This window comes from Echiichthys vipera (assembly GCF_963691815.1).
Source record: "Echiichthys vipera genome assembly, chromosome: 1".
Lineage (NCBI taxonomy): Eukaryota > Metazoa > Chordata > Actinopteri > Perciformes > Trachinidae > Echiichthys > Echiichthys vipera.
Window position 1 is genome coordinate 17532655 of NC_139826.1, and position 12687 is coordinate 17545341.

Genomic DNA, 12687 nt, shown 5'->3' on the forward strand with positions numbered 1-12687 from the left:
TGTATATGTAATTTACCTAGTAATATGAAGATTAATTATGTTAAATTGATTATTGTGAGAGGCAAAATAATATTTTTCTCATCAAAGTGATACCTAATTGTAGTTTTAGCAAAAAGAAAAATTTCCAAAGCTTTCAAAATGGACACTTAAATAAGTGTTTGATACTTAGATCAATTGACGTCATCGGGCTGCGCCCCTTACCTCCAGCGTCTCTGCCACGTCATACAGAGGACTCATGTTAGGCGGAAACAGCAGCCGAAAAAACACCCACACTGTTCAGCTGAATGATGTAGTCCAACCTCACACTACCAACTAGTACAACTGTGCGGTTGTTAGGCACGTTACATCAGTCTGGGAATTCAACTGGACCATCTCCTCTGGTGTGCGTTTTTACTGGTAAGTAGTTCAGCGACCCAGCTAGTTCCTTAGCATGGAGTCTATGTGTGAAGTTAGTAGCTGGGCTGGGTAGTTTGACTGTGAGTTTGGCCTCATTGAGCTGTCTGACAGGACACACGAGGAAAGTAAGATGCTTACTTTGTAGACACTGACAGTAAATAATTAGCGTCAGACTAATGGTAAGCAAAACTGACGGAATAACGTTATTTAACTAACTTTAACTATAACAGTTTGGTGAAAGGTAACAGCGGTTTAGTTACTACAGGGAAACACCGTCTTCTTGGCAGTTAACAAGCCCATTAACAGCCATATTCTGTGTCTGTTTCTATTTAATGTGGCTTTGTGGTCAGGGAATGATCACGCCGCTAAGAGTGGTTGTGTTTTGCTGCCATGGAAATAAGGATTATGACGCGTGTAGCTCCACCTTACCTTAATTTGGTTAAAAGTATCGCCGAAACGAGAATCAACCCCCAGTGTTAAATGCTACCACTAACAGCAATGGTCATGTTACCTGTTGTCCTTAATGTGAGTTGGCTTTTTTATGATGCCCCCCCCCCCCCCCCCCCCCCCCTTCTCATATTACATATCCTGGATCAGATCCTGGAAATCAAATCATGAATGAATGATATCGCCTCATAGTGTACTGTAAAAGAATATGCCAACTGGCTTATCAGAAGTATGGCAGTAAAGTTATGATGACTTTTTTACCAACTGAAACTTTATTTGTCAGGTCAAAGTTCTCTGAGACTTAGAACAAACATATTTCCAATTCAGACTCACAGAGTGACCATGTTGACTCATTGTGCTGATGTAGTAAGTAAGACTGACTGGGAAAAGCCTATCTATTTAGACAGAGTCTAACAATTTAGGTATTGTGTGTGTGTGTGTGTGTGTTCTAAGCAGAGATTGTGGAATGCTGCTTGACGAGACTCCACTTTTTGAGCCTTCCCTGCTTCAGGAGCTCGACTGGAGTAGCAACACTGTCTCCTTCTCTCCTCCAATTTCACCGTCCAGCCCAGGGGAAGGCCTGGTGCTCAGGCCGCTCTGTACGGCAGACTTCAACAGGGGTGAGTCAGTGACTGGATAAACAACATATTCCAATATGTGACTACTTTGTGATAGATAATGTTGTTCCTTGGAAGATTTTGGGTAATTGATAAAGATATAGAACACAGCAGCAACAGAAGTGAAGAATTCTCAAAAGATGGCCCAGTCATTTTCACCAAATTTTTGTTTTTGTGTTCCAGGATTCATCAAGGTTTTATCTCAACTCACTCAGACAGGCAATGTCCCACCAGAGCAGTTTACAAGTAAGTCATTCTTAGCATTATGCTTAATTTACCATTAACAGTTTTATTTTAAACCTAAAGTGTAAGGTTGTCTCAATAGCAGAATTATAAACTTAGATATAATATTAGTATGAAAAAGGCGATACTTCTTTTGATACCGTTGCAAAAAAGAAAACATGGTCCCCTCTTTCAATGGGATCGCACCAGCCGTGACCCCAAATCGGGCCTCATCCTATAAACTTAAATTACAAACCAATGTAAAACAATATCAATGAAGATTTGAAAAAAGAACAAAACAAGATCGTCTTCTGTTAACTTCCAGAAAAGTTCGAGCATATGAAGAAAACGGGAAACTACTACGTTGTTGTGGTGGAGGACACAAATCTGGGACAGATTGTTGCCACGGCTACACTGATCATAGAACACAAATTCATCCACTCCTGTGCTAAGGTAAATTAAACTCAGCGGACACAATTTAATTCTCTCTTCACTTTTCCTAAAGACCAATCTCCTCAAGAAGTGACTTTATGGTGTAGTGGTAATTATTAACGGTGTTCACCACCATAAACCAGAACAATATTCCATTTAGATTTTTATTTCCTAAATAACTGTGCTAATACACTTGCATAATAAAAAAATATTTTATTGATTTGAAAATGATTGAAATGATATGACTGGAATAATGACCCTCTTTTTTCTGTTTTATTTGTAGAGAGGCCGGGTGGAGGAGGTGGTAGTCAGTGATGTGTGCAGAGGGAAGCAGCTGGGCAAACTGTGAGTAGACTTGCGTGAGCCTGACATTTTGTTTTTACCTTTTTTTTTTTTTTTTTTTATTTGTTCGACAAATCAAACAATACAAACTATTCATATGAGGGACTTATTTAGGAATGATCATATTTTGTCCTGATTAATTTTCCTCTTCCTCTTCTCTGTCCTATAGGTTAGTTTCAACTCTTACTCTTCTCAGCAAAAAACTGAATTGCTATAAAATCACACTAGAATGCGCACCCAACAATGTGGCTTTCTACCAAAAGTTTGGATACACGGCCTCACATGAGACTTACATGCAGTGTCGATTTTCTAACTGACAGCAGCAGCTTTAATCCTCCACTTTGGGGAGCATGGACCACACACTTATACACCCACTGGCATCCAAACTGTCATTGACAAATTGTTTTAAGACATTCTCAGTCCAAAATCATCCTCCGCCCCTTTGGTAACCACAGCTACCTCACAGGGGAGGAGCGCTGTCACCATCTTCTCCCATCCTCCGAAGAAAGACATGTCAGTTACTGTAAATGCAATGTCTTAGTGTGTTACGTTATTAATAAGTTATTTGCTATGTATTAACAGAGAAAATAGAAATTATATCTGTGACTACCATACAACTGTCAGTAAATACGTAACTATTTACTACAGATTGTCAAGTTTACTACAAAACCAATTATAATCAAAGGAATTACTTTAGATCATGATTCAAACTGGGGTTGCAGCAATATACTGTTTTCATGGTATACTGCATGAAAATGGATGTGTATATATATAATTTATTTTCAAAAGGGAGACTTTTTACACATGCTGTCATTAAAAAATGGTTTTGGTTTTAATAAAGCATTTGTTCAACACAAAAAAACCCAACCTTGTTTTCATTCCTTTAAACCTGGGGTAGGCAGTTTATTTTTGGCGTTGTAAGGTCAAAAAAATCCTTTGGCTCAGGACAGAGAGGCAGAGTTGCAAGAAGATGTCTCACTGTGCTTCAAATTCTGTTGTGTTTTCCTTCTGCAGCCCTAAGGGTCATTGTAATTGATAATAATAATTGTATTATTATGCATGGAAAATACTGTACATCATGATACTTTTTGAGGCAGTTATTGTACCGTGAAAATCTCATACTGTTGCAACCATAATTCAAAAGTCATTCAGATCTATTGAATTACCAAAGAAGTTACTAAAGAAAATCAGTTTTGTTTTTCTTTAAATGTGAGTAGTTATCACTCTGGGTTTTACTAGGGTTTAGTTTGTCCTCTTCGGTACAAAGTGCTGTATATCTCGTCAGGCTTTTCTTTCTTGGACAGTTGTGTTGCTGGGTAACTATAATGAATGTTTGAATACCACAAGACATGAAGCACAAAGCTAAGCTATTAGCATTACAGTATCAAGTCAAGACTGTTATGTATTTGTAGTGAACACAAAGATCTATATCTTGTGAGAAACAACTTGGTCTCAAAATTTTGCATTGAGTCGATATTTGAAATATGATCAGTTGTGTCATTGATTGAAACATTTTGTGATGGGAGATGGATACATGCTGATTTTTGTAAATGAACTCTTAGGTTTTATAATGATGATGTTATGCTGGAGACCGGGAATATATTTAATGTAATTTATACCAAAATATGTAATAGTCAAATGAAATATTCTATGGTCTACCATGCTTATGTTGCTATAATTAATTGTAATTGTAAAATAAATCACTGAAATGTGTATTGCAATGCTGAATTCTTTAACTAAAAAGTCTGTTGAAGCTTTGTTGTGTGTGCATGTCTACTGATCATAGTCGTGGAAAAACCTTTTAAATCCATAGTTCACATATATCGTTTAGCATGTAGATGCATCACAAGAACTTGAGCCAAATCTACCATTTTTTTACAGCTGTCATTACAAAATTAATTCTTAAAGATTTTAGCCTTGTAGGTAAATGCCTTCCACCCCCAGAGCTCATCGCACTATATGTAAGACTATAATAATGACTGCAGTGTTGGTTATGGAAAGGTCTCAAGTAAGTTTAAATAATAAAAAAAAAAACTTGTGACTTGTCTTTAAATAATACTATTTATAAGCTAAATACTGGGCAGGAGAATATACAGTTGTGAAGCACAGCCTTACTTTGTGATATAAAAAACGCAAGTCTCAGTCAGACTCAGTCAGACTTGTTTTTATTAAGCAGTGAGTTGTTATTTTTCCATTCCTTACTATCCCATATTAAGCCTGATATTAGTCCATAATCCTATTACTCCCAAAATAAAGGCGTTAGCTATTCCTCTTATGTCCTCCACTGGGCAACGTCTTGGCTACTTTCCCTTTTGCCGACTGCCCCATTCTGGTCATCTACACAAATTCAAGTATCGAAAGTGCATTATTGCAATACTGTCCCGCTGCAAATGCAAAATGCTTTAAATACTATAAAACTGCAAAAAATCTCCCATCAGTGCATACAGCTCGAGAAAAAAAAGGAGTTATCAAATCAGCCCGATCCCCGTCAGTACTCCATGTCTCAGACACGAGTGGTCCCCCTCCCACCCTAGTCCCTTCCCCTTAGAAAAAGTTCAAATATTTACATTTTTAATCCCATTAAAAAAATGTGAGTGCACTGCGCCACAACGCTCATCCGTTCTGCGCTGCTGTGACCTGCATTGCTCCAAAGTCCTCATCTTCCTCCAGGCTGCGTTTACGACTTCCTGTATGAAAAGTGGAAAAGCAAAAAATTATAAATTAACATACTGCATGGGTCATCAGACCCACTTTAATAACTGATGGGTTAAAGAACCTCTCAAGTCCTGAACACACACAGTCTGTGCTGGGTAAAGTCACCCCCATTCAGGGTGAATACAAATAGCTTAAATGGAAATTATGAGCTAGTTCCTGAGGGCACCAAGTGTTTGAATGTTAGCGTCGGTTTATGTTTTGTAAATAGAACTTGCTGTTGAATGCCTCAGCGAACCATTCAAGTTGCAGTGTACATCCATGTCTCTCGAGACTTACATAATATATGTCATGGATTCCAGTAAATAATTTCCAGTGAGAAATATGTCATCTTTACTTTTATTTTTACAGAGAATTAGAGGACCGATACAGAGCTTTGTCACATGGTGTAACGACAATCACCTGAAGCATAAATAAATAAAGGGATAAACCACATGTTCTTCCCGAAGTCAATTACCAGTTTCAAGTGGAACACCCCATATTAGTGTCACCAATTTAGTATCCATCCAAATGTGACATGTGGTCACAATCTCTCTTTCTATTACTGAGTTATGGCGTTGAATAATGGACGGAGTGGTTTTGCAGAACACAATGATATTGCAATAAGGTAGACCTTTGAGGTACGAAATGTCATCACTTAATTTTATCCTATTAGACATTTGTGAGAAATGTTGTCATATAAAGCTTATGAACTCTTGAGCATTTTGTGAGGCCACCTTGAAAACCCATTTCTAATCTGTTCATCCTTAAGTCCAAGTGTACGTTTGTGCCAAATGTGAAGTAGTCTTGCACCAATTTATCATTCTGGGATATGGGAAAAACACTTGTTTGTATTTCTTAATCAGTCGTCTTGGGCAGTGCGAAGCCTGATTGTAAAGACTGCGAAAGGGGAGGACACCCAGCACAGCATTTCAGGATTTATCCCAGCACTGTACATTCAGTAAGCAAGACAAAAATGTGAAGAAGTTCCCTCCATGCGTTCATAAGATATCGTGTTAACAAGAATGGGACCGACATAGGGATGGCCAACGTGAAAACATAATGCCTCTGGAGTGACACCAAGGAGAGATGTACACAGTAAGTTATGAAATCACCCACAAGGGATCTGTCTCGGTCCATTTCAGACCTCTGGATGAACTCAGAGAGTTTTTTCAGCATTTTGGCACATATGTGAACAGTCCAAAAGAACTCAAACCCCCTCTAGCAAGTCTAGTGGAAGAGGAGTAGTTTGGTCCGAGAAAGAAACTATACGCTTTGGGTTTTTATAATGTTCACGTCCTGCAGAAGCAGAACATAATATTCCTAATGACAAGGAATCGTATAGCTTTTCCGTTTACTAATGCACGATGATAGGCACTGATGAAACAATATTTATCGCATTAATAGAGTGCCTAATAGCTACACAGTTACCAAGTAGTCTTTGTGTACACTGTGAATTTGTAACATACAAGTGTATTCATGACAGTCCATCTACTGTTGCACAGCTATCGCCACCATCAGGTAATTGGCCCGGAGCAGTGGAAAATAAATCAATAACGTTGACTTTTTTTATTTTTTGCATATCCCCGTATTGTTCCAATTGAAAACTACACATAATCCAAAAGAGGATGGAGGCCTAATCCGAGCTGTAGTGGGCATGAGAACTGAGTCCTCTTTGATATGAATGTGAACACCAAAAGAACAGAGTCCCGTTTCTGTTGGTCAGCTTTGTGGTCCACTCAAATAAAGCTTCCACACCTGATGTCAATTTCTAGTCCACCTCCCCTGTGTGCACCAGATGCGAAAATGAATAGTGTTTTTTTTCCACCTGCTGGTCTGGTTCTCATTCACAGCTATTAATTTGATCAGGTCTGAATCAGTTGAGGACGTGCTGAGGTAAAACAAAATGTAGCTACACTTCGGCTCAATAAAGGTTTGGGACAAAAACGGAAAAAACGCACTTGATGTGTCTGGGGTAGACAATAATGTAGATCCTGAACTGCTCTCTGATTGGTCAAAATTGCCATGCTGGCTAACGCTGAGAATGTAAACAGAGTGACAGCAGACAACGCACCCACCACGAGTAAAGTCTCAATGGTGAGACAAATGTGGGGGTTGATTTGGCGTTGGTCCTCGGTTATTACATTACTCCAGGTTTGTCTGTGTTCCATTGTCAAGAGTCGCTGTGTAGAAATGTGCAACCCACCCCAAGAACAACATCACTAAACACTGGCGATAAATTATGTCAGCCATCCTACGAGTCAGATTCAGCGATGTGCCAAACAAACAACAAATGCTACTCCATGCCCAAAATACATGATGCTAGTCAACACTATTTTCAATGCTTTCCTGAATAAGTCTGGTTGAGAAACAAAAGAGAAATTGTGGAGACGGGTGCAGCTAAGTAATACAGTATGTACAAACCTGGCATCCCAGCTTGTAAGAAGGACCTGCCCAACTGCATAGGTGACATCATTTTAATGGTCAATTTGGCTAGGTAGATCGCTTCATATTCCTAGGAAACACAGATTCTCTCATTATTACAACAATAAGAGTTAAGTAATATCATCATGATAATGACTACAGTCAAAAACTTACAGTATGATCAGTGAACATGCTTCAAAGGCTGGATACAAGATACAGCATATACACTTTAAAATGAAATGTTTTGATAAACAATGTGCCTTCAAATGTTGACAACATTTACACGACTCATCCTAATCTTGCTTGCGAGCAAACGCTAACCAATAGAAGACTGCGGAGATGGTATAAGCACACTTAAAGATGGGAAAATCATTTCTACATTATCACACCAGAAGCAGATAACTCATAATAACAACATATACTAATAACAGTCTGACACGTCCTAGCTTTTCAAAGTCAAGGAGCTCAATTGTGTTGCCAAGTTAGTAGTGAATGTATTTATAGTAATTAGAAATGAGTTGTAAATGCCATGCCAATTAATCAGAATTTGAACCCCTCTTGCCTTTTAGTAAAAACTTACCTGTAGTTGATGCACAAAGCCCACATTGGGGTTGATGCAAAACCTCCTCTCCTGGACGTGGCTGAATGCATCCCTATAAAGGGAAGATAGCAAGAAGGTCCATCCAGTTGTATGTTAGCAATTCAGCTGTAGCAAATGTGAATACAGTTGTGCTTCTACTTGTAACTTTTTATATACAGTTTCTTCATTATACCTGCACACTATCACACGGTTTACAACTCTTAATAGATGTACTTAAAGTAGACAAATACAACTTGAGATGTATGTGAGGCGTGGCAGAAATAGTTGTTGAAAATACAACGGAATGCGAATCTAAATCCTTTTAAAATCATATATTAAAAGTTAGACTAAAAGTCTAAAAGGGTCAAACAGAAAGCTGTGATGTAAGAATAAAAAGAAAGAACATAAATCACTCACCTGTACTTCATCCCAAATGTTTCCATAAGGTATGCAATCACTAAGGCAGCACTGAAAGAAGAGGTACTGATTTATATTTGCAACTGTAATTTGGCTCTGCTGCCCAAAATTTAGTCAAGAACATTATGAATACAATATGCAAGGATATATAGAAAACGTTAGCAGTTATTAGGAGGACATTTATTGCACAATGAGATGCAATGCATGGGAAATTATAATATGAAGTGATGCATTATCAAAAAACAAGACAAATCTCACCTTCTTGATATCCCTGCATTACCATGAACCAGTACCTTTCCTAAAAAAAGAACAAGACAAAAGATTGTTGATAAAACACTCTTCTCTACTTGACAATGAGTATGCAAAATGCAAACAGCATGCGTCCTTACCTCCTGTTGCTAAGCAGCCATCAATAAATTCTTTAGTCTGTTAAGAGGAAAATAATGACAGTATTTAGGCATAAGGCAAATGTCATATCTTTCAGTCAATAAACCGCATGCTGAGAAGGAAGTAAAAAGCCCACTTTGTAACTCACTGAAGGGAAAAAACGTATTATATTTTCCACTGGATTGTCAGCAATATCTAACACAAGGTATCTAAAAAGAGACAACAACATTGAGTTAGTTGGTTAGCAAGGAAGTACTTTACAAAAATGCAGTTTGTAGAGCACACAGATCATGCGAGTACTTACCTAAATGTATGAGGGAAATTAGGTTTGATAAAATTGGCTTCAATGTCTTGGCGGACACACACAATATGTGTTACGCCCTGTCTCTCAAGGATTGGCAACTAGACAAAGAGAAAGAAGAGGAGCAATATGAGCCATAACCATATAGGCAAATAATGTATTAGTTTCTATTTCCACGTACAGTCGTTCAAATCTGTCAAAGATACCTTGCTTTTCATTGCAGCAGAGTAGGGACCTAAAAACAGACCCGGTAAGATCTCCTGAAAATAAAGATAGAGCAAGACATCATTACCTACACAGGCAGTAAGAATCACCCTATGATACTTTTATTACTCGGTTAAGACTAAACCTCTTTACGAAAATGATGTCTTTACTATGTGAATGCCTTATTAGAAGACACACAAGAAATCTGCAACAGCAGAATTGGGATGACATCTCTTTAACAAAAAAATAAACCCAGAATGTTAACATCTCCATCCAGCCCAAGCAAAAAAACAGCAGATTTTTATTCTGGATCACAGCTGAAAACTGTAAACTAAAAAGTCAGCTGATTATTTTTGGGTCTGCTTGTAATATTGCATTAGGCAGCCACTGTCAACAAACAAGAGTGCCTTTGATCAAAGATCTCACAGCCAGTATACATGTTTATATACACCGGAGGACAAATTATAAATACTTGATTTATGCTGAAATATTGTTATTTTCTATTATGAATAGGAAATGTAGAGGCCCTTGTTTTGAAGGACTTTAGCACATCTGCGCCCACAGGACATCACTAGTTTCTCACACTGCTCTGGTTTGATCTTGGTCCATTCTTCTTCACTCTCTTCCACAGTTCAGTAACTGTAGTGGGTTCCTTAGCCATTACTTTGTTACCAAGGGTTTTCCAGAGATTCTCTATGAGGTATAGATCTGGACTCTGGGCTGGACATTTCATTGTTTCAATATTCTCAGCCTCAAGGAACTGCTTAACCCATTTTGCAGTGTGATGGGGGCATTGTCTTGCATGGAAATTGCAGCTGTTTGGGAGACAGTTGCAGTGAAGGTGTTGCATGTTGCCGAAGGAGGTTCACATTTGCATTCACCCTGCCATGTAGCTGTACAAGAGGCCCAACTCTGCTGCAGAAAACATCCCCAAAACCATGACATGACATTGCTTAAGTTCAATATATTTGGGTCTGATGGGAAACATTATAGGGGCGGCACGGCAGTGTGGTCGTTAGCGCTGTCCGCGCACAGCAAGAGGGTTGCTGGTTTGAATCCTTCCAAAGACGTGCACGTGTTAGGTTAATGGTTGTTTGTCTCTGTTTGTCTCCATGTGCCCTGCGATAGACTGGCATCCTGTCAGGGGTGTACCCCACCTCACGTCAGCTGGGATCGGCTCGACCCTGTGACCCCGATAGGGACAAGATGGATGAATGGGAAACATTATGTTTGGCGTCGGACTGGGGAAACACTGAACCTGTGTGAGAAACTGGTGATGTCCTGTGGGTGCAGATGTGCTGAAGTCATTCAAAGGCCTCTACACTTCCTACTCATTTTTGAATCCTAAAAAAAAACATGCCAGTACAGCAGTGGTATAGCCAGGGCAGATATTCTATCAAATTAAAGTAAACAGAGTAAATCAAGTCTTCATACTTTGTTCTGTAATTTAGATATCTAGCGTATATTAAAACAATAGTGTATGTGTAATTATGTGTATGTAAGTATGTGTAATTTGAGTCCCTAAATATCAGGTTCTTTAACCTGTAAACAACCTTCCTCCCTAATTAACTCTGTGTTATGGTCAACAATAACTAAATACATCTGTAGGAATATTTTTAAGATATAGATAAATTCATTAAACACATTTGTACTAGAACATGTTTACATTCTTTAATGCATACACACTATTTTCCCATTTTAGCGCCTGTCCCTTTAAGCCCCCCTCTAGAATAAGCCCAGTGTCTCAGTGTTTCTGCAACATCATATCTATATATAGTAGTGAATATGGCCTGTGAGCTGCAAATCTATTTAGCATTTTGATGCTTTATAATAATAATCTTAAATAAGATATGGAAATCTAACTCACAAAATGTGACCTTTAATGCAACTAACTGTGCTACAATGTAATGCTTCATATCTAACAAAACAATTTAACATGTCAAACTTAAAAAGGACCACACCCTGCTACGACTGCCAACTCATATTTTTATACAAACATGTTGGTAGAGATGTGACATTCAAGATGATTTCACCAGTGTTTCACTCAGAAACGACTATCAAATGTGGGGGGAACCCTGAGAAGCCACAGATCTGTCTGGTGAGTATTAGGATATTCCTCAAAGACTACAGACTAATTTACATACCTGCATTTCTCGCCTCATTGGATAAGCCCAGTCCTGAAAAAGGAGGATTTAATAGCAAAGTAAGAAGCTGAGGGAAGATGCTTTGATGATGTGACAGTTGTTGGAGGCATTTCAGCCAACAGACACGGTGAAAAATGAGTACCAGTTTACTCTGTGCACATACGTGGCTCATGTCTGGAGACTGTGCTGCTCAGTGTTGGCACAAAAACAGTGACGTTAATCAGCCAAGAAGAGATATCGACACAAACATATTCTAAAACAGATCCACATGGATGCGTTTTATCCAGAATCCATCATGTCCTGTGTATATTTCAGGTTTAAGACAATAATGCAGGAGTGTGGGGGGTTAGCTCGGATTAGCCACACAGACACACAGTGCACACAGGCTAACGCAGGCTGTGCTGCTCACCAGAAGGTCCGCCTTGGTCGCGGGCAGAGACGGGAACTGAAGTTTGTTGTCCTCGTCCATTTCTGCTGTCTGTTCGGGCACCGGCGGCCCGGCTTCACGCGCGGTATCGATGTTTCTCGCGGAGGTTAGCTGGACAATCGGTGCAATTTGTTTTGAGGCTCCACATGCATGTCCGCCATGCTGTCCCCTGACAGATGTGTCACGTGACCCGCTCGGCAGAAAGCAAACAGACTCGTAGGGAGAAGGGGAGGAGAGCAATGGCGACGCCTCGCGGTAGATTTACGAAGCGCACACTTGTTTGTGTATGGAAGGTTTGTCTTGCCCAGTTAAAGTCCCAATGCAATGAAATGTACATTTTTTACTGTTTTAATGCGATGTCCATGTGTTGAATATCTCTTAATATACTCCAAATAGGCGTAAATAAAAAAACATCATTAGTATTTTACATAAATCCTGTCTGTTCTCTTCCAGTAGGTCTACAGACAATGGGAATGTGTCATCATCAACAGCCATCTTTGAAGGATAAGATTAGAGAGATAGATGACTAGACCGATTATATCTAATGACAGCTAATGTAACTGATTCAATTGTACTGTATGCTATTCTTCAAAGATGGCTGCACTGTCCCAGAATGCCCCATTATTCCCATTTCTGATACTGATTCTGATTTCCAA

General features: G+C 39.0%; 2 protein-coding genes across 5 annotated transcripts; one reads left to right on the forward strand and one right to left on the reverse strand.

The window, feature by feature from the left end:
- The first annotated feature begins 279 nt into the window (after window positions 1-279).
- Window positions 280-4047, forward strand: gnpnat1 (glucosamine-phosphate N-acetyltransferase 1). 3 transcript variants are annotated; one of them, XM_083935022.1, is made up of 6 exons: window positions 280-396; window positions 1297-1463; window positions 1644-1706; window positions 2008-2135; window positions 2398-2459; window positions 2626-4047. In XM_083935022.1, exons 2-6 carry the CDS (start codon window positions 1310-1312, stop codon window positions 2771-2773), a joined length of 555 nt encoding a protein of 184 aa, XP_083791148.1. In that variant the 5' UTR covers window positions 280-396; window positions 1297-1309; the 3' UTR covers window positions 2774-4047. The 3 variants fall into 3 exon arrangements, with proteins under 3 accessions (XP_083791148.1, XP_083791149.1, XP_083791150.1); XM_083935023.1 differs by having other exon boundaries at window positions 281-396; window positions 1300-1463; XM_083935024.1 differs by lacking the exon at window positions 280-396 and having other exon boundaries at window positions 1276-1463.
- A 558-nt stretch (window positions 4048-4605) lies between these two features.
- styx (serine/threonine/tyrosine interacting protein) lies at window positions 4606-12195 on the reverse strand. 2 transcript variants are annotated; one of them, XM_083913013.1, is made up of 11 exons: window positions 12014-12195; window positions 11605-11637; window positions 9463-9516; window positions 9260-9357; window positions 9104-9164; window positions 8958-8994; window positions 8827-8866; window positions 8569-8619; window positions 8152-8224; window positions 7572-7662; window positions 4606-5143 (listed from the first exon to the last, which is right to left on the reverse strand). In XM_083913013.1, the coding sequence occupies exons 1-11, from the start codon at window positions 12071-12073 to the stop codon at window positions 5070-5072; spliced, it is 672 nt and encodes a 223-aa protein (XP_083769139.1). In that variant the 5' UTR covers window positions 12074-12195; the 3' UTR covers window positions 4606-5069. The 2 variants fall into 2 exon arrangements, with proteins under 2 accessions (XP_083769139.1, XP_083769140.1); XM_083913014.1 differs by lacking the exon at window positions 11605-11637.
- Window positions 12196-12687: the final 492 nt, after the last annotated feature.

Coding starts and splice junctions, on each gene's coding strand:
- gnpnat1 (XM_083935022.1), top strand. CDS start 1,310: ATGCTGCTTGACGAGACTCCACTTTTTGAGCCTTCCCTGCTTCAGGAG. Junction 1,464..1,643: donor TACGGCAGACTTCAACAGGG/GTGAGTCAGTGA, acceptor TTTGTGTTCCAG/GATTCATCAAGGTTTTATCT. Junction 1,707..2,007: donor CCCACCAGAGCAGTTTACAA/GTAAGTCATTCT, acceptor GTTAACTTCCAG/AAAAGTTCGAGCATATGAAG.
- styx (XM_083913013.1), bottom strand. CDS start 12,073: ATGGACGAGGACAACAAACTTCAGTTCCCGTCTCTGCCCGCGACCAAG. Junction 9,517..11,604: donor CAATGAGGCGAGAAATGCAG/GTATGTAAATTA, acceptor CTTTATTTTCAG/GAGATCTTACCGGGTCTGTT. Junction 5,144..7,571: donor CTTACAAGCTGGGATGCCAG/GTTTGTACATAC, acceptor CTTTTCATACAG/GAAGTCGTAAACGCAGCCTG.